This window comes from Salvia hispanica, chromosome 5 (assembly GCF_023119035.1).
Source record: "Salvia hispanica cultivar TCC Black 2014 chromosome 5, UniMelb_Shisp_WGS_1.0, whole genome shotgun sequence".
NCBI lineage: Eukaryota > Viridiplantae > Streptophyta > Magnoliopsida > Lamiales > Lamiaceae > Salvia > Salvia hispanica.
In genome coordinates this window covers 5,944,368-5,967,738 of record NC_062969.1, presented here as the reverse complement: position 1 = coordinate 5,967,738, position 23,371 = coordinate 5,944,368, and the positions used below count along the sequence as shown (strand labels likewise).

Sequence of the window (23,371 nt, the reverse complement as noted above, 5' to 3'; positions counted from 1 at the left end):
TCTAAGTTGGCCATTATCTTTGTGAGGTTGAGTATTTGCTTTTATTTTTTCCTAATAGTTGCATGCTTTTGTGGATGAAATGGTTTGGACATTGCTAGTGTGGACGGATTATTTATTTATTTTTAGTCAGCCAACAAAAAATAATGCTTATCTGATTAATCAAGCTGTACTGCATAATAGGTCATACATTAATTTATTAGATGTCAATAACCAGCCCCATTTAGATGCTAGGATCGGTCGGTGGATTGTGATATGCATGTTATGTCCCATTTTATAATATTATTATTATATACATCCTATGCAAGTTTTAATGTATACCAACAGAAAATTGATCTTATATTAATGGGTTATCTATGACTTAATCAAAACAAATATAAATATGCATAATTATGATTTTTTTTGTTAATTTCATTCTTGTATATATGATGAATTAAATAGAGGCTCTAGACTCTAGTTCTGGAAATTGCTGAGTGAAAATGCGGTCGGGATGCTATTTTCCCACTGTTTTACACGGCGCCCCATTAATAATTTTCATATTTAATGGAGAAATATTTTTCTTATAAGTACATAATTTAGTCTGATTAACTTTTTTTAATTTTTTTTAATTCATACCGTATTTTCGACATAAAACCAACATAATCAATTAATCATATACTCTAGTATTTTTTTTATCAAAACGTTCGAAAACTATAGTATATGATTTTGTAAATTCCATTGTTATTATTATTATTATTATAAACTATAAACATCAATCACGGTGTATTATATAACTATCAATTTTTATTTTATAAATATTATTAAAATAATGAAATTAATAATAGGACATTGTAGATACAATATTTGTAAAATATAGATTTATTCGATGAAAATGATGATTGAAATCTCGAATGTACGTACATATCCAACTTTTACATTGAAGAGGTGAAGTGAATCCCTTACTACTACATTTATTTGGTGCTAAAATCACACCTAGAGTTGTTAGTGTATTTTTATTAAAATCATTTCTTAGTGTTTGTTTCTCGAGTAAAATCATTCTAAGTGTTTAGTCAATAAATTAATAAAATATAGCACAACTCAATTAGTAAAACATTTCTCCTCTAATCAATAGCTTAGCGTTTCAAATTACTATATACATAGATAGGAAACCATTTAAAAACATAAATTAGCAACCTTAATTGCATAAAATTTTTAATGATTTATTTTAATTAGAGTGAGTAAAACGTGAACATATTTTTTTCACACATCAATCTTACCAAAAGAAAATAATATTAGTAATACATGGAAAATCAAGGCTACATCTTTTACAATCATACGCTAACACATTATTGGAGTCCATTTTGACCATATTACAACAAACACCAATAAACACGAGTAAAATATAAAAACAACAACATTAACAGAAACCATGTATGATACCACGATCATTACTAGCTTATTATTTTACTTTACTTTTTCACACACACACACACACACACACATCTTATGGTTATAACCTAATTTTTCCATATATGCTCCAATGGAATTATTTTCCATAAATCACATGCAAAACCCTTATCAATGGTTGCCACCCGACCCGGCCCTTGATCCAGCCCTTGACCCGGCAGACGACCCTGCTTCTGAACCAGCACCACCTGAACCCGATCCAGCTCGTGACCCGGCAGACGAGCCAGCAGATGAGCCAGCTTCGGAGCCCGCACCTCCACCGCCACCTCCACTCGAGCTGGAGCTCGAAGAACTCGAGCTCGAACTCGAGCTAGAGCTTCCACCCCCACCGGAGCCAGCTCCAGAGCCAGCCCCGGCTCCGGAGCCACTACCACCGCCTCCCAAACCAATGCCGACCCCGACTCCGAGGCCGACTCCCAAGCCCCCGCCGCCTAAGCCTCCCAAGTCCAAACCAAGATCTTTCCTCGCGACTCGGCTTTGGGAGACCGTTGCTAGCGTTGATACAAAGAGAAAAGCAAGAAGAGTACACGGCTTCAACTTTGCCATATTATTGGTAGTTAATTTGAACAAGCAAGATTTGATTTCTAAATTAGAGTGGTTTTAATTTGGAGATGTGTATGTATGAGCAAGGATAAGCCTTGAGATGTATGTCTATTTATAGATGGAGTTACGTGAATATAGCAAGAAGATTGAGAAGTGGGAAATGAATAAAGAATTGGTTGGGTGGAATTATTGGGAAATAAAGAAGAAGTTGGAATGAAGCAATGGAATGAATATAAAGTTAGGAGGCAAGGCATGCAGTGGAATGTTTGTAGGCTGATAGTCATGTGATGGGATAGTCATCAATTTTTAATTATGACATATTGACATGTGCCCTCACCACTATAGATTCCACTAAGGTAGAGAGGTGGAGAGACTATATGGGAGTGGAGTTTTATTGCATGATGAGAGAACTATTAGCTAGATGGAAGCTTCTGGATTTGAGATAGGCTGATTTCTCTCTTCTATTCTTTTTGTTTAGAGTTAGGATGGAAGATAAGGTGTTAATATATGTAGTTGTAGTACTATATGCTTTAGTTGCAAGTAGAGTTAAGATGGAAGGTAGAATGTTTTATTTGCAAGTAGAGTTAAGATGGAAGGTAAGATGTTAATACAAATGATGATCAGTAAAATTTGATGAATCATGCATAACTAACATACTTATTTTTACAAAAGTATATTAGTATAATTTAAATAGCATCATCTTATAATGCGCACCACAGTTGGTGAGTTATGAGTATTCATATTATGAAAATAACTAAACAATCTTTATTTCTAGATGTATATCATCAACTATCAAGCTGGCAGCTAGCGCACATCATATTAACATAAGCGATTAAGGTAGATTTAAAGACCTAACTAAATAAAATTGAAACTTAAAGCAATGTTACCGTTCTTAAATATTTGGATTTATGAAAAAGGTTTAGGATGTGGATGGAGTTCAGTGCATCCCCTTAATAAATCTGTCACAATCACTAAAATACATATCGAATAGCGTCTGTGAGTTCATTCTATTTTTAAAAAAAGATGGCATTCACATAAGCATAGGAGTATAATCTTGCAGCACTTAAACAATGCTGGTAGTACTACTATTATTTTTGGACTTCAAATGAATGATTTCATACAGTAAATTTTTGAAAGTTATAATGAATTAAGTGCTTAAATGTTTACTATTGATCGAGTATAAGAGTATCTCTTTTTTTTGTGGTGCTGTGTAATAGATTTTTAAGGGCTCATACAAATACTAGTATGGTTATCCGACCATAATTTTAGTGGAAAATTGGCTATACTAAAAAATGTATATGAACTATTTTAGTGGATCATCGGATAATATAATACTATAAAATTTATAAGTTTAATATTTATTTATTATATTGTAAAGTAGAAACTAGTATATTTAAAATCCTGTTTTTACATTAGTTATTTTTAGATACCCTTCATTGGAAATTAACCTTAAACCTAATTTCCTGAAAGCAAAATACGCCAGGTGCAGCTTCGTGATAGGTGTACACAACCAAAGCGAATTTACCCTTCAATTATATTTATATCCATTTTTGTTTCGCTGGTCAAATAAGCCCAATATAAACAGGAGACGAACATCGTTTTTAACTTTTTCATCGCTTCATCAAAAAATCCATTTATTTCTTCGATTCGTTGTCGATCTGCATCAACGCCTTGAAAATGGATGAGGTAAATCTCTATGCCAATGTATTTGTATTAGACTGTTCGTTATTTTCTTTCGTTTAAGAGAGAACTTGGGGTCATGATTTTGAATCGATCTAGCATGTGTGCAGAATATTCAGATTTCGTATCTCCATCTTCCTTTGTTCGATTAGTAATCCATGTTTCGATGAACAATTTCATCTTGATTGATTTTTAATTTTGTTTTGATTTAAGGTTAATTAGAATAATTTGATTGTTCCTCATTTGCGCTTTTTCTCCCCGTTTTCTGTTTGGTGGTTGTGGTAGATATGTAAAACCTTCTAATACTTTTTGTTTTTCGCTGAATTTTGGCGTTTGAATTGATTTTGTCAGATTGAACTAAAAACTGCACCTGCTGATTTTCGGTTCCCGACGACCAACCAAACGCGGCATTGTTTCACTCGCTACATTGAGTTCCACAGGTTAAATGAAATACTACTATACTATTGTTCAAATGCAATTATCATATCATTTCTCTCTTTCATGTTTGTGTGATATCGTGATGATGAGTTTGGCAAGCTGAGTAGTATCTTAAATGATTAAATCTGTTGCTTGAAAACTAGTAGGCAGATAACATGATGAGCATTGCTACTTTGAATTGTATGTGATATATCTATGTTGGTAGGGAAGGTCAGGAGTGCCATGTCTCCATCTATTGCTTTGGTCTGATGTGTACATCTTTTTATAGTAGTAGATTTTTATTTTCAATGTTTCGTTTGGTGGAATCTTACACAACTGGTACGAGTCTTAGAAGCAATTTCCTTCTCTAATCCACTTTTGTTTGTTGCATAAACACTAGAACATGAAACTTTTTGGAATTTTGTTTGAGAATGGTTAATTCAGCTTGCTACATCAATCCGTTAGAGAGACAAAAGGGAAAGTATAACTTTATTCCATAACTGAAGTAGGACGCTGCAGTTCCCTCATGTTATCAAATGATATATTCTGGACTCACGCTCACTATTTCGACCATAGTGTATTCGGGTGTTTTTTTCAGCACAAATGCCAACTTTAATACCAGTATGTTAGGCTCCAAGCTGATGTAGTTTAAAGTTGATCCTAATTTCTTCCTACTATGATACCAAATGGTCAAACCTTCCCCTCAAACTAGTTTGGATAAGCTACTAAACCTTGATCAATTCTAGTTTAAGAAACAAAACTAGAGCTCTTTTTGGTTGAATTCTTGACAGGTATGGAGGCCCTGAGTTTTAACATTCTAATCTTGCAAGTTAACTACATGGCTATACGTACAAACTTATGGAATTGAAAAGGAATGACCCACTGACTACATGGTTGGGCTAATTATGTTTATATGATGAAGCTATTTGTTTATAATGTAATTCGTTCAAAGAACCAATTTCATTATACGTGGCTAGTATAGTTAATATTTTATGTTTTATCATCAGGTGTGTGGCTGCTAAGGGGGAAGAAGATGGTGATTGTAACAAATTTGCCAAATACTATCGCTCCCTTTGTCCTGGTGAATGGGTGAGATGATATGCTCTCTTTCATTGGGATCACTTTATTTTTGATATACAGACTTAAATGACACCTGTTTCTCTCATCAGTATATGGAGTTAATATATGAGTTTAAATCATAGAACACTACTATTTCCCTTTGTTGCATATGTTTTTGAATTTAATGATATCATGTTTAGGGTACATGGTAGTCTAATTCTCCTTGGATGTAGGATGAGGTGATATTTCCAGTCTTGTTTCATATGTAGATTTGTCAATAAATAGTATGACCATGGGCATACATTTTACTTTTATATGATTGAATTCACCTGCCATACACAACCTGCTTTCTTTAACCATATAAGTTTATGATATGCTGAGGCTGCAGATATGATCTTTTATAAGTTTATGCAGAGTGTCTTGTGTATTAATCTTTGATTTTTGTTTCTATGGCAGGTCGACAAGTGGAACGAGCAGAGGGATAATGGGACATTCCCCGGGCCTCTGTAATTCAAATACCTTGTTAGCGTTTCTGGCGTATTCTCTTTGAATTTCTTTTATCCTGCATCTGTTGGAAGCTAGTAATCTAGTTCTTTCGAAATGAGATAATAATTTCATTTGCAAAAAATCTTAATCTTTACCATTCAAAATAAGAAGTTGTTGAACGTAAGTGATACTTTGTGATTGTTCAGTTGCATATTTTTATATGCCTTCCGTATTGATATGAAGACATTATTTATATGCCCAGTTCTCTGCAAATCAAATCTCATTTTGTATCGCAGTCCAAAATTTCCTTCCCGTGTATAAATGTTGTGTTGCTTATCTTTACGAATTGATATGGTATTTAGATTTTTCTGAGGGCATGGTATTAATATTTTTTGAAGCAAGATATTAATATTAATTTAATATCAGTTAATGGGAATTTAATCATATTGTGTTGCAAATATATAATCTAATTTAAATATTAAAACAACAACATCTCAAGTCTTTGATTCCTGCAAACATTAACTTTCTAAAATAATTACCCAGATACCACGCAAACAATATTGGCTAACTAAGAAAACATATGTTCCAATTAATTAGAACATAATGAGAGAAGTAATGTATTCAAAAATCAAAATAAACACGAGTACACTAGTGACCGTCACTTGCTTCTGTAATAATTTTGTCTAGATATCATTCTAGAATTAGTTGTTATTATCACCAAACATCTAATTAAAACCAATAAATATAGTACTCCTCTCAAAATCGAAGAATATTTCCTCAATTATCAGACAAAAGGGGCTGCTCCAAGTCAACACCAGTGATGGCCTCATTTTGCCCATTAACATAATTTTGGTGCTTTTTAGTAGTAGTGTCTTCTTCCTTGATTTCTTCATAGTCTTTTGCTTTGCCCCATAGCACCACATACAATCCAATTATCACCGCCAATCCACCAGTCAGACTGTTTTACCAATGAAAAAAAAAGCTAAACATATGCAAAAACTAATTAAAATTAACTAAATTATAATACACGGAGTAGTGAATTAGTTGTACCTTCCGATGTACAACTCTTCATGCATGAAAATGAAGGCAAAGACTGTGACGATGACTGTACAAAGAGGATTGAACATGGCGGAAAAAAGAGGCCCTCTCTTGCCTATGCACCATGCTTGACCTAAGAATGTCAATGCCGACGCCACACCCTATATAAGTCTATATCTCATTAGTTTGATCATCAAAATTACATACTATTAATTTCAATGGAGAGAAATGACTAATTACTGCGTAGAAGCAACAAAAAAGTTGCAAAGAGGAGGTGAGTTTCCACGTGTTCAAATCCGGCTCGACGATGAATGTCAAGATGGCGGATTGAACGGCTGCGATTAAGCACATCCATGCCGTTAATGAGAGATGATCTGGATAGTGAGCTGTTACATACACCTGCAAGATAACCCATAGGGACCAGCAAGTTGTGCTTGCAAGAAGAGATAAGCAGCCTATCAACCATCTGTTTTCTTCTCCAATTGAACCATTTAATTTTGGACCTTTTAGCACTGCCATTACAACAGCGCCACTTACACATAGACCTGTTCCCAAAATCTTGCACAAACTTCTCACGTTTCGAAGATTCACTTTTTCCATCCTATAGATATATATAACCGTCAATATACGTTACTAGTAAGATTTAACATGGCTTAATTTAAATGAGTCGAAATGATGATACCCTAAGAAATAAGCTATAGTAAAGGTAATGGCAGGAACCGCATTGCCCAAAGCGCTAGCGGCTGAGGATGAGGATAAGTACAATCCCTCGTAGTATAGGTTCTGGCTAAATGTTACACTGCCAAATAACAAATGGAATGAATTAGTGCTTTGGATTTCAAGTTTCTTGAGATTTTATGTGAACTAACTAACCCAATGAAAGACAGCAAGGATATCAAGAAGAAGCTCTTCCAGGTCACAGCACACGCATTTGTTCCTCGCCTGCGCCCCAACGAAATTCAAATTGTTCAGTAATAGTAGCTAAGTAATAAAATTGATGATGCATAGCATAGCATACCTTGAGAAAACAGCAAAAGGAGCAATGAGTAAGAAAGCAGTAAATTGTCTGTAGACAACAAAAACTCTAGAGCTAAAATTTTGCAAAAGAGCTTGTCTTCCAGTTAGAGCAACTCCCGCATACAGAAATTGACATCCTACCATAACTATGATGGGCTTATAATTCTCCAAACCCATTTTTGTTATGTCCTAATTAGTCCTAACTAATAATGCAACTCACCACCATCATTTATAGACCATGAGGGAGGAGCAACGGATCCAGCTATTATATTACGAGTATTAGTAATAAATTCAATTAATTAATTAAGTATATATCATCCTGGGTAAGGAATTAAGGAATAAGGATATTCTACTATGCTAACCAACACAACACCTCGTGATGTGCTGTTTTGCACTTAGTACATTTAATTATAAACTCAAAGCATTTACAATTTCAAAAATGATTGACAAAAAATGGAACCGTAGTCGTCTTGGTAGGTGACATTTGTATATAGGAGGTATCAATTTTGGTGAGGAATTACTAATTAGTATATTTCAGTTACAACTCCTTATTAACACGTTCACACCCAATTTTTTCTTGTGAAGTCTATTGAAAAAATAAAAAAGTTAGAGATTGTTTTCTTTTTTCTTGGTACTTTTTCATCCCAGGACGAGTGACACATTTTTTTTTGGGAGGTTTTACTTGACATATTTCTAAAAATAAAAATATATATTAGTATCATTTTTTCTACTTTATTTTTTCTTTATTTAATTTATAAAACAACACAATATAAAATCTCGTGTCGAATAAAAAATTGTTCTATTTAAACTGGAATGAAGGGGAGTAGAAACTAATTTTGATGAAGATACCAAAATGAAAATATAAGAACATTTTGTTGAGTAATGATAAATTTTAGTTATGAAATATCAATAAATTAGGTGCCCTTATACTTCTTATAAAAATCTTATTTTATCGTCCACTAATATGTACTCTATCCACGAAAAATAGTTATATTTTGCTATTTTGGAATGTTTACAAAAAAATAGTACTCTCTTCATCCCTTGTTAATTGAGACATTTCTTTTCAGCACGTACATAGTTTAAGAATAGTGAGTTAAATGGATGGTGAATAAAGTAAGAGAGAATGAATGATGAATAAAGTAAGAAATAATAAGGTAACAGAGATTAACAGTGTATAAAGTAAAAGAAAGAGTTACTTTCAAAAATAGATATAACTCAATTATTTTGGAACTTCCTAAATAGATCAATTACCATAGACCGGATAGAGTATTATTTTTTAAAATGAAAACTTTCTCTCTCATATTTTATCAATTTTCTTTCTCTCTCTCTCACTCTATCAATTTCTCATTAAAATTTGTATCGTCCATGAATGAAACTTTTTTTTGGACAGAGTTAGTAAAATGAAATGGTGTTGGATTATAGAAAAAACTACTACTATTCAAGTTTAAATACATTTTAAAAGTTTTTAAAGCTTTTTTTTAAGACAAAGTTTAAAGCCTATAAATACGTAGTACTATTTCTTTGCCCAGGTAGATTTATAAATATGGTGTTGGATGCTTGAAATTGAATTCGATAAAATTAATATATAAAAATAAAATTATACTATTATGTTAATAGGAATGTGATCAAATGAAAACTCTAAATATTGTAGAAACTCAAAATTATGATCTAGACCATTGAAAAATGTCAACAGATCACAAAAAAACATAAACGGGAATATGCCAACATAATTTCAACGGTAGTCAATGATTGATGTTGTGTTGATATTGTGTTGATATTAAAATCTTGAAATTTTACACTGTGTTGAAGCTGTGTTGAGAAGTTTTAAATTTATACAATATATATATATATATATATATATATATATATATATATATATATATATATATATATAAGTTTGCATTTTATCACTACCTATGTTAATATTTTATATACACATTCCTCTTTCTTTCTTAAACACACGCTGCCTAAAAATAGGACTTGTGTTGGACGGAGTATATTTGATGAACTGAGTAAGACTGTTTAATACTCCCTCCGTCCATGATTAAGAGTCCCAATTCTAAATGGCACAGGTTTTAAAAAATGTTAAGAAAAGTGGGTGGAAGAAAGTTAGTGGAATAGGGGTCCCACTTGTATATATTAGTTTTAAATTATATGTGAGTGGAATAAGTTAGTGGAATGTGGGGTCTCTTTACCATTTATGGTAATTATGAACCGGGACTCTTATTTGTGGACGGACCAAAATGGAAAAACGGGACTCTTATTCGTGGACAGAGGGGAGGTAGTGCTTAGAATGAAATCAGATAGATTCTCCTTAAACGAAAGATATCCCAATAACTATTTCATGTGATATCATGATTCCGTAATATAATTTCTTAATAAGATCCTGCAGATCTAATTAGACTGGTGCAGATTTGCACATATAATTGTACAGTATATATACGCAAGAAAATAAGTTCATCAAATTCAAACACGCTAGAAATTTAAAAGAAAACTCTATCATAAGTCATAACATTGAATTGTTAACCAGTTTTGCACATTAAACCAAAGATATCCCAATAATTAATTAATGTGATTGATTTCCTAATCATTTCATTAAGAATGGATGAGTCACGACCACTCACTCACAACTAAACTAAAAATCGCAGCAAATAAAACTCTATTATAACAGGGAATTGTTCGTCTCCAAGTTATCCATAACAACTCTCTATCTCTGCCTTAATTAGCACCCCAACAAAAATCAGTCATAATTCTGGATCTTTCCTTATGAATAAATTGAATTCGTCTACTTGCTCTTTATTTTTAAATAACATACGCTGGCAAGTTAATTGTTTCTGCCTAACACAGACACTATTAGTGACTACGCATTGTTTTGTCGTCTCTAATCTAATGAGCTTCTAATTACTTCAATTTTATACTAAATATAATCAATTAAGTTATAAACTTTTTTTTTTTTTGCGAGCAAGCGGCAAGATCGAAAACGAATAAGATAGATACCGGCCTACTACTAATGTTAGTTAATTATTACTACTATGTTCCAATTTTCAAGCCTTTCATAAAATATCTCAAGCCTTTCATCCCAATTTCACTGCAGAATAACTTTCTAAAATAATAAGTAAATCAGAACCACGCAAACAAAATTGTCTAACTATGAATACATGGTCCATTTATTAGTTACTACTATATATCATGTTCCAATTAGAACATAATGAGAGAAGTAATATTAAAAAACAATACGAGTACACTAGTGATCATCACTTTCTTCTGTATAATAATTTTGTCTAGATATCATTCTAGAATGAATTGTTATTATTATCACAGAGCATCTAATTATTAAAACCAATAAAATTATAGTAGCAAGATTTCCTCAATGATCACACAAAAGGGGCTGCTCCAAGTCGTCACTATGGATGGCCTCATTTTGACCATTAACATTATTTTGCTTTTTAGTATCTTCTTCCTTGATTTGTTCATGGTCTTTTGCTTTGCCCCATAGCACCACATATAATCCAATTATCACCGCCAATCCACCAGTCAGGCTGTGTCACCAAGGAAACAAATGAATCCAATAAACACAAGCAAAAATTGATTAAAAAAAATACAGTAAGTAAATAAATGGAGTACTACTTCTATAGTGAAGTTGTACCTTCCCATGTACAACTCTTCATGCATGAAAATGCAGGCAAAGATTGTGACTATGACTGTACAAAGAGGATTGAACATGGCTGAAAAGAGGGGCCCTCTCCTGCCTATGCACCATGCTTGACCAAAAAATGTCAATGCTGACACCACACCCTATACACATCCAAAATTAGATGGATTATTAATTACTTTCAATAGGAAAAATAAAATAGAGAGAAATCACAATGACTTACTGCGTAGAAGCAGCTAAAAAGTTGCAAAGAGGAGGTGAGTTTCCACGTGTTCAAATCGGGCTCGATGATGAATGTCAAGATGGCGGATTGGACGGCTGCGATTAAGCACATCCATGCCGTTAATGAGAGATGGTCCGGGTAGTAAGATGTTACATGCACCTGCAATATGAGCCAAATGGACCAGCAAGTTGTGCTTGCAAGAAGAAATAGGCAGCCTATCAACCATCTGTCTTCTTCTCCAACTAGGTGCAACACAATTGAATTTCTTGGCAACAACTCCATGTTCAACAATTTTGAACCTTTTAATACTGCCATTATAACAGCGCCACTTACACATAGACATGTTCCCATAATCTTACCCAAACTTCTCACGTTTCCAAGATCTATTTTTTCCAACCTATATATACATGTAAATATTATTATTAATTAAGTAATATGCTAAGATTTAACACATGTATTAAATATGTTGAAATTGTATTTTTGTTTATTAGTATTATGTTTATACCCCAAGAAATAAGCTATAGTAAAGGTTATGGCAGGAACCAAATTGCACAAAGCGCTAGCTGCTGAGGATGAGGCTAAGTACAATCCCTCGAAATATACATTCTGGTTAATTGTCACACTGCCAAATACAAAAAAGAAGTAAAAAATGAATTAGCGCTATTGATTTGTAATAGTTTCTTGAATCACAAAATAGTTTATACTACTACAATTTAATGGTGAGGTACTAACCCAATCAAAGAAAGCAAAGATATCAAGAAGAAGCTCTTCCAGTTCATAGCACACGAATTTGTTCCTCGCCTGCGCGCCAAGGAAATTCAAATGAATTTGAATTCTTCAATAATTAAGAAAATTGATGATACTATATATAGCATAGCATACCTTGAGAAAAAGGCAAAAGGAGCAATAAGCAAGAAAGCAGTGAATTGTCTGTAAACAACAAAAACTCGAGAGCTAAAATCCTGCAAAAGAGCTGCTCTTCCACTAAGAGTAACTCCTGCATACAGAAACTGACATCCTACCATAACTATTATGGGCTTATAATTCTCCAAACCCATTTTTGCTATGTCCTAATAATATCAACTACTCACCATCATTTATATATAGTAGAGGAGCAATGGATCCAGCTATATAAATATTAATAAATTAATTCAGAGAGACAGAACCGTGGTCGTTTTGGTCTCTGACATTTGTATGATTGCATATATATAATCCTAGGTGAGAGTCATTGAGGATCTTCTACAATGCAATTCAATACAACACCTCCTGATGTACTGTTTTTTCTACAACTTTATTTTTGTTTTGTATTTATTTTAAAACACAATCAAAATCTATTATATGTAGCTACTAAATTTAATTTATTTATAAAGCATTTATAAATTAAGAATGATTGACAAAAAAAAGCTAAAAACTCATACAAATAGAACATAGTAGTAGTAGTAGTTGTTGTATATCTTAATTACTACATTTGTCCATGAAAAATATAAAGCGTTGCTATAAATAGAATTGAATAGAAAAGAAGTACGACAAGATGTGTGGGATGCATCATAGAGGCTGACTCGATTTCATGTGCATCCATAGATTAACAAGGAAAAGCTCCATCACAATCGCCGCTTTGACAGATATTTGTGACTCATCTCTCATTATACTACTATTTTTACATGTATTTTTTAATTACTAATACTACTACATGGTACTACAAAAATCTACTCAGCGTCTCCAATTCTCATTTTTCATACATCTACATATAAAAGGATGATAAGTTTAATTATAGTAGTAATTGAGTATCAGAAGCAGGTCCAAGTTAATAAGAATTAAACGTGAGAAGGCAGGATGAATTCTTATCTTTCCCACATATAAGAAAGTATATATATTGTGAAATTTTTATATCTTGTGCACTTAAATCTTGTTTAATTTTGACGTCGAACTCAAATGTTTGCAACTAGTAATCTTGTTTAATTCTTTTCTTTACATCTGCGAGTTGAACTGGCTGAAACAATTTTCTGGCTGTCATCCACATTGAATACATAGTAACAGTAGTAGATCTTATCTATGACTTTTTTTAGGTATAATAAAATACTAGTAATTGAAACATTACTAGGACTACGAGTACCATATAGAACACTAGTTAATTGACATTGACAATTCAACAACATTCCTTGATTTTTAGGAATGTTATTTTCTAATATTAGTACTCCTTAATTTGTCCATAATGATTTGCACAAGATTCTATCTGCTGGTAATTTAAAATGATTAATTTCCATGGGTATTTATTTATTATACTGCACAATACCAAGCTAGGCTGGATTACTGGATAAGAAGCATGGAGTTGAAGATTGGGCAGTTGGGCTTCATTAATGGCAAAACCCAATAACTGACTACATATTATGCCCAAACCCAATAGAGACGTGTGCATCAAAGAAAATTAACATATTATTGGAATTCAAAATAATTAGAAAAACCATTCATTGTATGAACAAACAAATTATTTTTAATTACTTTAATATTTTCTCATGTTGTATTTCAACATAAGCACCATTTATAAGTGAATGGTATATTTTGTAGTAGTATATTGTTGTGTTATAGTTAATTTGATGCTTGGACCGCATGATTTGGTTTGGTACGAATCAATATTTGATTGAAGTAGCAAAGTCAACCAAAAATAACTATATGGGGCCTCGCTCAATGTGGTAATTATGATAGGTAACAAGTCATATAAAAAGTGCTTTATTGATCTTGTTAGGTTTAGCATTTAAGGTAAATGAAAAAGAACGGTAAGGAACAATGGTTTTTCTTCATTCTTTATTAAGTACTCTTTTGTAGTATTATTAAGCTACTTTATATACTGATAAAACATTAGCATAGCACTTGTGCAATGCACCAATTAAATAGTTCAATTATTAACTTTTGTACTAATAAAGAATTGAAGTTTGCTCTAAAAAGAAACAAAAGTCCGAGAAGATCTCACCTTAAGTAAACTTATTTTACTAGTAAGTATAAAGTTATGGTCATAAATTAAACACTAATTATCAAGTTTTAATCATGACAAAGACCGCGTTTGAGCATTAAATGTATTCTTGCCGAAAGCTGGAACATTTGGGCTGCACATGAGTTTGTAATTTAATATCTCATTTAATATTTTCATCATACAGTACATTTGTTAAAAGGACACATCTTGGGCGTTTAAAAAAAAAAAATCGGATCATTTATTATTTAATACTCTGTATAGTAGTATAATATAATTAGCAGTAGGAAAAAGTTATTACATAAAATATATTATTACTATATTGAACTATTAATTTGTTGTATTATTTGTTATAGTTATTTGAGAACTATATAGAACTATTAACTTGTTGTATTATTTGTTATAGGAGTAGTTATTTATGGCTGGCCACATTAACATATTGTTGCCGCTGCACTGCTTTAATTATAGAATGAAAATTGGAAGGTCATAGAGAGAAAGTATAGTGCACTAGAAATTATACAATGAATCTCTACAAAATTGGATATTTACAAAATGAAAATAGCCATAAAGACTTCAAATTGTCTCATGCTTTATTAACAAAATACATATAATTGATACACATTGCACATATTTATTTTAAGTATATATATATTGTGGACAATCATTTTTCTCTTTCTCTTATAAGGGGAGAGAAAACCACCCCTAGACTAGCTGTCTGACTAAGGGTAGCTATACATACTGTTGAGAAATTAAATGTTCAAGAAAAAAGAAATTCTTAGACAAAATAAATACTACGAGCATCCACGATAGAAATAGGTTAGTCATATGCCAACCATTCTCTCTCTGTCACGTCATCAACACTAAAAATTCATCTGCCACGTCAGCATAGGCCAGCCGCAATAAAAATAATTAAAAAACAACTATATTTTACGAAATAAAATTTACGATTAAATTACGAAATTAAATTTACGAGACATATACGGGAAAATTCATTCATTTCATTAAAAAAAAAGGTACATAGATAAAAAAAAAAAAATACATGATTTTTTTCAAAAAAAAGGGCTTCCAAACACGAGCCCCGCCACTCTCTACTCCTCGTTGTCGCCGCCGCCATCCTCGCCGCCGCCGCCACCCGGGGTATCTGAGCCCGTGTCTGCCCCCACCAGTGCCCTCGAGGCATCCAAATCCACCCACATGTTCTCGAGCATCGAGTAGAGGAACCTCTTCTCCGAGGGGTCGGTTGCGGCCTTCCATTCTTGGAAGACCACGAACATCCGTTCCTCCGTTTTTGCACGCGAGAATAAGGTGTACGCGCATGGGGGGGCGGGTGCCGAGATGACCTCCTGGGGCGATAGGGGGGATCCTCCGCTTTTGGCCAACCGGGCGAGGGCGACGAGTAGAGGATGGAGGGGAAGGAAACTCCTCAGCATCCGGGGGAGGTCGTGGGATCCGCCGCTGCTGCCGCCGTAGTCGCCGGAATAGTTCAACCTTTGCTTCTTCGGCCACCTAGCGTCGCACCATCGCCGGAACTTCTCGGAGTCCTTCAGCTAACACATAGCATTCCCCGAAGAGGAACTCCTTATACTTCCCCGGCAAGGAGGAACTGACTCTCCGCTATCCTCCGGGTGTCCTCATTACGCCCACTAGTCCCAGGCGGCGGGCGTTGGCGTACAACCCCGAGAAAATCGGCCGACCCGCGGCCACGATCCGTTCCACCCCTTCCGGCACTCCTTCCCGCTATAGTCCTTCCCATGCGGGCAGTTCCTCCTGTAGGTTGCTCTAATCTTCGCCCACATGTTGACGACCAGCTGGTTGTTCGCAACCAGCGGATCGTCGCAAACCGACAACCACGCCTTGGCCACGCCGATGTACTCATCCTCCGTCCACTTCCTCCGCATGGGAGTGTCGTGATCAGCGGGCTGCGACGACTCGCCGACCACCTTGCCCTTCCCACTTTGCCCTTCTTCTTCTTCGGCGCGGCCCGACCCGCTGGAGTGGGAGTGTCCGGATCCCCGAGATCGATCCCCATCTCATGCAATGACAAAAGGTCATCGCCAGTGAACTGCGTCTCCACTTGGGTCGAACGTGTGAGACGAAGCCGTCAAAAAATCAAGAGAGGGACGATAGACCGTGTCCCCCCCCCCCGTGGCCCCTGCATCCCGGGATGCATACCGTGCTGAATCCCTCCCTGCCACATCATCCCCATCATCTGCTGCATCATCCAACTGCATCTGCATCTGGGCATACCTCCACCACCCAGTACGCCGACTGCCACGCCGCTCGCCCGCACCCAGTCGGGCATCCCCTGACAAGCTATCCCCACTGGTTCCCCCCCTCGCATCCCCCCGCCGCTCCAACCATCATCCCCATCAATCAAGCTGTTGCCAAGGGACGTTAAACCACAGGCCCATCACTCGCCTATACGGCCCCATCCAGATTCCGGGGGTACCGGCCATGGGAGTATGAGAGCCGCGCGTCGCCGGACCTGGACTCGTTGTTGTTGTCCATCACTCGATGTTGCTCTTGTACGAAATTTAGAGAGAGAGAAAACTCGTTAAAACAAGTGGTGCAAATGAAAATGAAACTAAAATCGCGTATATATATAGGTTTTCAAAAAAAATTTAAAAAAAAAAAAAAAACGAAAATAGGCACTGGCCGATCGGCACGCCACAATGGCGGCCAGCGCACCCGAATCGGCTAGCCCACGCCGATTTTCTCGCTGATTCTCGGCTAGCCGATCCGCTAGCGACGCGAATCGGACCAGCTAGCCGGTCGGCTAGCCGCTATTGTGGATGCTCTAATCACATTATGCCGGTATAATAGGGTCTGGCTTGGGTCCCCGTGGAAGAATCATAGCAGGGGATGTTGTTCCTCACATCCCAATTTTTTAAACTTAAAATATACTCCCTCCGTCCCACAAAGATAGTCCCACTTTGACCCGGCACGGGTTTTAAGAAATATAATGAAAAGTGAGTTGAAAAAGTTAGTGGAACGCGGGTCCTATTTTTATTTATTAGTTTTATAATAAAGTGTGAGTAGGAATGAGTTAGTGGAATATAAGGTCCACTACCAAAAATGGTAAAAAGTGAAATAAGACAAATTTTGTGGGATGGACGGAAATGAAAAAATGGAATAATCTTTGTGGGACGGAGGGAATAACATTTAAATAAAAAAAATAAAAATTTTAAAAAATTGGGATATGAGGAACAGCATCCCCTGCTGTGATTCTTCCACGACAGGGGATCTAAGCCCAATAGGGCCGCTCACACAACTTTTTTTTTAAATATGAATTTAACGTACTTTTAACTCTTAAATATAGTAAAAGTTTATTAAGTTATACAAGTAATATTGTTAAATAAATCTAGCATATTTTACTTTTAAAATTTTATTTTATTCAAAAAAATTACCTTATGTAAACCACCATATTATTACTACTAGTACTATATAGCATCACTCATATTATCATATAGGGAAACGCTCAAATAAGATGTTCAAAATCATAGCCAAACATATCAAGTCTCTATAGGTATAAAAATAGTTACTCTAAAGTAGTCGTTTACACAAGATTTATTTGGTTAACTATTTCGATAACACCATTTAAAAATAATAGCGTGAGTGTAATGCAATGATTTTAAATACTATACTTACATAAAATAGTTTATGTTGGAGTATAATAATATAAGGGCTTTTGGTAAATTCATTTACCGCCGAATGTTTCTCTCCTTCTCGCCCAACCTATCTCACAACAATCTCACTACCTCTCTTTCGAAAATGAATCAGCGTCATCAACTATTTGAAATATATTTTATCTCAGACTCTCACACAACTTTTTTTCAACACAAATGGAACATGAATCTGGTAGTTATTTTGAATTATGATGCATTGTGTGCTGAATTTACATATTTCATTTTCTATGTAAATTTATTGGTGTGAAAGTATACAATTAAGATTAAATTTGACTACTAAAAATGCCCTTTAATTTGATAGTATTTTTTTTATATAGAATCAAAATGCTCAAATTATTGAGAGTAGTAGTGAGCAAAGGTTCAACACAACACCAAACAAGACACTTTAATTTTACTAAGGATTTGAGATATTTTATGTGAGATGAACTAGACACATTCAAATTTCATATTCGAAAATGAACCATCAGTACAATATATTTCAACATAATAATAAATCATACTATAAATTATACTTCGGCACAATGCATATTTCATTTCATAAATGCGCTCGACCTCTCTAATGAAATATGCATTGCCGTCACGTATCGCAATCAAGACCGTTTAACACTCCTAAAAGCCAAACATAGATAAGTAGAAAAAAAGCTAGATTTCGACTAGAACGTTGCTATAACCAGATTTAAGACAATACACACGGCCATGTGCCGTGTTTGGCTATGATCAAATCAAGCTCGTGTGCTAGGTAGCTCAATACATATATTTCAGTCCAACTATGTAATAAATAGCCACACACATAGATATATAATAATTTAAATTGGTATTAAATGTATTGATACATGTCCATCTATATTTTTCATATAAATCACCAAGCACTAGACAGCCAAACCTAACTCTCCTCAACCACCTACACCTAAATGTGACTGTATATCTTGACTCTTTACTACACTTCACCCCCAACCCATTCTTTCCCTTATTAGTATAGTAGTCCATAAATTCACTGCAACATCAAGAATTTCTTTGCGTGTTGAAATTCTTGATCTGTAATCAAGATTGATAACCGCTAAGGACAATGATTGATAGAGACAAATAATTAGGAGCCCTTTTAACTCTTAATGGATAGTGATTATCATAATTAAGTACTTATTTAATTCCTTAATCCTCAGCTGCGAAAAAGTCTATATATAACTTGCTCACTGTAGAGGAATAAATGCTTCTCTATATACATACTATTTCTCCTCTCCACTTTCAAAAATTCTTCTTTCTTTTCTCAAAGCATTCTTTAAAGATTTTGTGTTAGTTTTTTAGACAACATTCTTAGAGAGATGGCTGCACCTTTCTATGCTTGGCCATGGGAGTTCTTGGGCAGTTACAAGGTAGGGAGTAGTACTAATTTTCTTTGGATTTTTCTGCTGGGATTTCATGATAAACTAAGCACTAATTTGTCCTCTTTTGGGGTGTTTTTGGTAACTGCAGTATGCTCTTTATGTGATTTTTGTTGCAAAAGACATGTACACAAGATTCCAACAAGATAGGATCAAAGATTCTTGGATTCTTGACACCTTAAAAGATTCTTGGATTCTTCACATCCTCATCTTGTCCATACTTAGGCTTATTATGTACCAATCATGGACTTCTTACAGCAACATGCTGTTTCTGACTCGAAATAGCCGTATTATAAAGAAGGGAGTTGATTTCAAGCAGATTGATAAAGAATGGCACTGGTCAGCCCCCTCTTCAAGATACCTCTTTTTTTGTTTCAAGATGCCTCTTTTCTATATCAAGATACCTCTTTTTTTACCCAAGTTTTAATTTTTTGTATTAACCAGGGATAATTTTATTTTACTACAAGCTATGGTAGCAAATTTGGTGCTATCCATGTTTCCAACAATAGGAGAACATCATGTTTGGAACAAAAGTGGGTTCATAACAACCACACTATTTCACATAGCAATTTCAGAGCCAGTTTTCTACACCATACACAAATGCTTCCATGGAGACTATCTCTTCTCTCACTACCACTCTCTCCACCACTCATCTGCTGTGCCACAAGCCTACACTGGTAAATCTTTGTGGTAAAGTTTAGATTTTTTTTTACCAAAATTTGTTCATTTCAAGAATTGTATAATACTACTCCTAATTAACATGATGTTTGTTATAGCTGGACATGCCACATTCTTGGAGCATCTGCTGCTGATGACGGTGATCGGGATACCGATAATCGGGACATTCTTGATTGGATATGGATCTCTGAGTTTGATCTATTGCTATGTTTTAACTTTTGATTTGCTGAGATGTTTAGGCCATTCAAATGTGGAAATCATTCCTTATCAGATCTTTGAAGCCATCCCATTTCTCAAATATATCATCCTTACTCCAACGTAAGACTATACTTTCAATTTAATTCCTCAACTTTGAATTTTGTTTTAGAGGACAAGTTGCATACTACTATTCTCTTTTGTTTTTATCTTCTAATCTAGAGGTTAAAGATAACAGAGTTTAGTGTCGTTTTCTTGTTGAGGCAAGTGGTTAGATGCAATTAATGAAGGAGCCTCAGCTAATCTTTTTGTAGAAACCAATGTCAGTGATTCCCTTTTGCTCTCATTTTCAATTGGTTAGACTCCAATAAATGTCATAAAGTTTCCACACTTTTTCAATAATTAGGGAGGGTAGATGTATTTACTTATTTTGGTGATTTCCCTTTTCAATTGACATGTGAAATTTTTACAACAAACTGCAGGTATCACAGCCTCCATCATGCTGAGATGGACACAAACTATTGCCTCTTCATGCCACTATTTGATGCATTAGGCAACAGCTTGAACAGAAAATCATGGAAAATGCACAAGAGAAACTGTCTGAATTCAGGGAAAAATGGGAGGGTGCCCGATTTCGTGTTCCTAGCACACGTAGTGGACTTGTCTTCGTCTATGCACGCCCCCTTTGTGAACAGATCAGCAGCATCCATACCTTACTACACAAGATTCTATACAATCCCATTCCTGCCTTTAGCATTCGTGGTGATGCTTGTAATGTGGGTCAAGTCTAGAACATTCTTGATCTCCTTCTACAGCATCCGCGGGCGCCTCCACCAGACCTGGGCTGTGCCGCGCTTTGGCTTCCAGGTTTACTCTCCAAACAATATCTATACATATGTAATGTAATGTGTTGATTTTGATGTAGTTGGTCTGGGTGCAGTATTTCTTGCCGTTTGCTGCGAAAGGGATCAATAAGCACATCGAAGAGGCGATTCTCAGAGCAAACAGGTTGGGAGTTAAAGTGATCAGCCTTGCTGCCTTGAATAAGGTCCTCAAATCTCAACTAGTTCCATGATGTGATAGCGGATTGCGTGTATGCAAACATTGATTGCAAATTTATATGCAGAATGAGGCTCTTAATGGAGGCGGGACGCTGTTTGTGAACAAGCATCCGAACCTCAGAGTGCGAGTGGTTCATGGGAATACGCTAACAGCAGCCGTGATCCTGAATGAGATCCCTGAGCATGTCTGTGAGGTATTCTTGACAGGAGCCACTTCTAAGCTGGGGAGAGCCATTGCTCTGTACCTCTGCAGGAAGAAGGTCCGAGTTCTGGTAAGGCCGTTCCATTACAATTTACCAATTTACACATTCATAACATAACACTAACACTATCCCATTTCCTTGCTAGATGCTGACTCTTTCGACCGAGAGATTCAACAACATTCAGGAAGAGGCGCCGGCCGACTGCGCAAAATTCCTAGTCCAGATCACAAAGTACCAAGCTGCACACAACTGCAAGGTTGGTAACATAAATGAGAAATAATCCTTAATTTTATGATTAGGAATGGATGTAATAGTGTAAATGCAGACATGGATAGTAGGGAAGTGGATAACGCCAAGGGAGCAAATGTTCGCGCCGAGTGGGACCCACTTCCATCAGTTTGTGGTGCCCCCGATCCTCCAGTTCCGGAGAGACTGCACCTACGGTGATCTGGCGGCCATGAAGATGCCGGACGACGTGCAAGGCTTTGGATCATGCGAGGTACGAATTTAATTTACTACTTCAAAGGGGCTTTATAATTCAAGTTGCGGGATTGGGTGCAGTATACGATGGAGAGAGGAGTGGTTCATGCTTGCCATGCGGGAGGAGTGGTGCATGCGTTGGAAGGCTGGGCCCACCATGAGGTAGGACCCATCGATGTCAACAGAATTGATTTGGTGTGGAAAGCTGCCATCAAACACGGACTCAGCCCACTTTCACCTCATTCACTTTAGGACCACACAATCTTCTATATCTTTATTTATATTTATTATGTATTGCTTCTTCAATCGCAATTAGCTTCAACTCTACTTTCCAGCTTTGCATTCACCAATTCATGTATTGGAATGTTATCTTGCTCAATCATCCAGGAATTAGGTTTGTTTACTGGATTTGTAGGTTGTTGCAAGTTGCAACCCAATACTTTATATTACTACTACAAACTATAGGCCCAAATTACAGGACAATTAATATCCAACATTTTGTTTTTTTGTGAGAGCTTGAATTAATCCTGAATCCAAAATAAGTAAATAACAAACTAGTCTAAAACAGTGTCAAAGGGAATACACAGTGAAAAAAAAATGTATAACACCAAAAAAATATATACTATGATGAAAATTACAACCAATTTGTGAAGTTTGAGAAAAGCTAACCAATTGTCCTAACTCCCCAAATTTGGACAAATTTTATTTTAGACCAACGCAGTTTCACATGGACATTTTTGTTAATTTTTTTACTTCAATAAAAAATTTTGAACACTTACATTTTGTTACTTACCGGTTTCATAATTTAAACAAAAATAAATGCAATGCATTTTAGAACATTTTTACATATTTTGAATTTCTAATTGTCATACAATGAAACGGAATGGGCCTGTAAATTGAAGCCCACTAAAGCTCCGCCTATTTGATTCTTATATTGCTGAATCAGAAAATGAAATTGGGCTACACTGCAGTTCTATAGTAAAATGAACTCGAAAATCTAATTAGGATCTTTGGATTTGTGATTAAAATCCAGTTTTTTATATTTCAAATAATTCAAACATACTACTGTTACATTTCATAATTTCACCAATTCAAGATTTCAATCTACATGTATCTTTAAACATTAACATGCTTTAATACCATTTCGTCACAATTATCAGTAACAA

At 35.2% G+C, this 23,371-nt stretch overlaps 5 protein-coding genes across 5 annotated transcripts; 2 read left to right on the top strand and 3 right to left on the bottom strand.

The window, feature by feature from the left end:
• Nucleotides 1-1,249: 1,249 nt before the first annotated feature.
• On the bottom strand, nucleotides 1,250-2,166 carry LOC125186712 (putative glycine-rich cell wall structural protein 1). Its single transcript, XM_048083141.1, has one exon. It carries the CDS (start codon nucleotides 1,987-1,989, stop codon nucleotides 1,555-1,557), a length of 435 nt encoding a protein of 144 aa, XP_047939098.1. The 5' UTR covers nucleotides 1,990-2,166; the 3' UTR covers nucleotides 1,250-1,554.
• Nucleotides 2,167-3,514: 1,348 nt separating this feature from the next.
• LOC125187581 (cytochrome c oxidase subunit 6b-2-like) lies at nucleotides 3,515-5,889 on the top strand. The gene is made up of 4 exons (XM_048084206.1): nucleotides 3,515-3,672; nucleotides 4,018-4,106; nucleotides 5,091-5,172; nucleotides 5,599-5,889. Exons 1-4 carry the CDS (start codon nucleotides 3,664-3,666, stop codon nucleotides 5,650-5,652), a joined length of 234 nt encoding a protein of 77 aa, XP_047940163.1. The 5' UTR covers nucleotides 3,515-3,663; the 3' UTR covers nucleotides 5,653-5,889.
• A 293-nt stretch (nucleotides 5,890-6,182) lies between these two features.
• Nucleotides 6,183-7,860, bottom strand: LOC125191261 (WAT1-related protein At4g30420-like). Its single transcript, XM_048088776.1, has 6 exons — nucleotides 7,685-7,860; nucleotides 7,540-7,608; nucleotides 7,349-7,465; nucleotides 6,907-7,267; nucleotides 6,679-6,827; nucleotides 6,183-6,586 (listed from the first exon to the last, which is right to left on the bottom strand). The coding sequence occupies exons 1-6, from the start codon at nucleotides 7,858-7,860 to the stop codon at nucleotides 6,406-6,408; spliced, it is 1,053 nt and encodes a 350-aa protein (XP_047944733.1). The 3' UTR covers nucleotides 6,183-6,405.
• A 2,968-nt stretch (nucleotides 7,861-10,828) lies between these two features.
• On the bottom strand, nucleotides 10,829-12,669 carry LOC125190430 (WAT1-related protein At4g30420-like). The gene is made up of 6 exons (XM_048087745.1): nucleotides 12,441-12,669; nucleotides 12,291-12,359; nucleotides 12,064-12,180; nucleotides 11,559-11,955; nucleotides 11,330-11,478; nucleotides 10,829-11,222 (listed from the first exon to the last, which is right to left on the bottom strand). Exons 1-6 carry the CDS (start codon nucleotides 12,614-12,616, stop codon nucleotides 11,051-11,053), a joined length of 1,080 nt encoding a protein of 359 aa, XP_047943702.1. The 5' UTR covers nucleotides 12,617-12,669; the 3' UTR covers nucleotides 10,829-11,050.
• Nucleotides 12,670-19,418: 6,749 nt separating this feature from the next.
• LOC125188485 (very-long-chain aldehyde decarbonylase CER3-like) lies at nucleotides 19,419-22,710 on the top strand. Its single transcript, XM_048085345.1, has 10 exons — nucleotides 19,419-19,579; nucleotides 19,680-19,927; nucleotides 20,033-20,265; nucleotides 20,365-20,584; nucleotides 20,944-21,328; nucleotides 21,402-21,509; nucleotides 21,588-21,794; nucleotides 21,871-21,981; nucleotides 22,051-22,224; nucleotides 22,287-22,710. Exons 1-10 carry the CDS (start codon nucleotides 19,529-19,531, stop codon nucleotides 22,455-22,457), a joined length of 1,908 nt encoding a protein of 635 aa, XP_047941302.1. The 5' UTR covers nucleotides 19,419-19,528; the 3' UTR covers nucleotides 22,458-22,710.
• Nucleotides 22,711-23,371: the final 661 nt, after the last annotated feature.

Bases quoted from the DNA above. Each gene is read 5' to 3' on its own strand.
- LOC125186712 (XM_048083141.1), bottom strand. From the start codon at position 1,989: ATGGCAAAGTTGAAGCCGTGTACTCTTCTTGCTTTTCTCTTTGTATCA.
- LOC125187581 (XM_048084206.1), top strand. The intron at 4,107-5,090 runs GTTAAATGAAAT...TTTTATCATCAG, and splicing joins CGCTACATTGAGTTCCACAG to GTGTGTGGCTGCTAAGGGGG. The intron at 5,173-5,598 runs GTGAGATGATAT...TTTCTATGGCAG, and splicing joins CCCTTTGTCCTGGTGAATGG to GTCGACAAGTGGAACGAGCA.
- LOC125191261 (XM_048088776.1), bottom strand. From the start codon at position 7,860: ATGGGTTTGGAGAATTATAAGCCCATCATAGTTATGGTAGGATGTCAA. The intron at 7,609-7,684 runs GTATGCTATGCT...GTTGGGGCGCAG, and splicing joins CCTTTTGCTGTTTTCTCAAG to GCGAGGAACAAATGCGTGTG. The intron at 6,828-6,906 runs GTAATTAGTCAT...AGACTTATATAG, and splicing joins TTTTTTGTTGCTTCTACGCA to GGTGTGGCGTCGGCATTGAC.
- LOC125190430 (XM_048087745.1), bottom strand. From the start codon at position 12,616: ATGGGTTTGGAGAATTATAAGCCCATAATAGTTATGGTAGGATGTCAG. The intron at 12,360-12,440 runs GTATGCTATGCT...CTTGGCGCGCAG, and splicing joins CCTTTTGCCTTTTTCTCAAG to GCGAGGAACAAATTCGTGTG. The intron at 11,223-11,329 runs GTACAACTTCAC...TTGGTGACACAG, and splicing joins GAAGAGTTGTACATGGGAAG to CCTGACTGGTGGATTGGCGG.
- LOC125188485 (XM_048085345.1), top strand. From the start codon at position 19,529: ATGGCTGCACCTTTCTATGCTTGGCCATGGGAGTTCTTGGGCAGTTAC. The intron at 21,510-21,587 runs GTCCTCAAATCT...ATTTATATGCAG, and splicing joins GCCTTGCTGCCTTGAATAAG to AATGAGGCTCTTAATGGAGG. The intron at 21,982-22,050 runs GTTGGTAACATA...GTGTAAATGCAG, and splicing joins AAGCTGCACACAACTGCAAG to ACATGGATAGTAGGGAAGTG.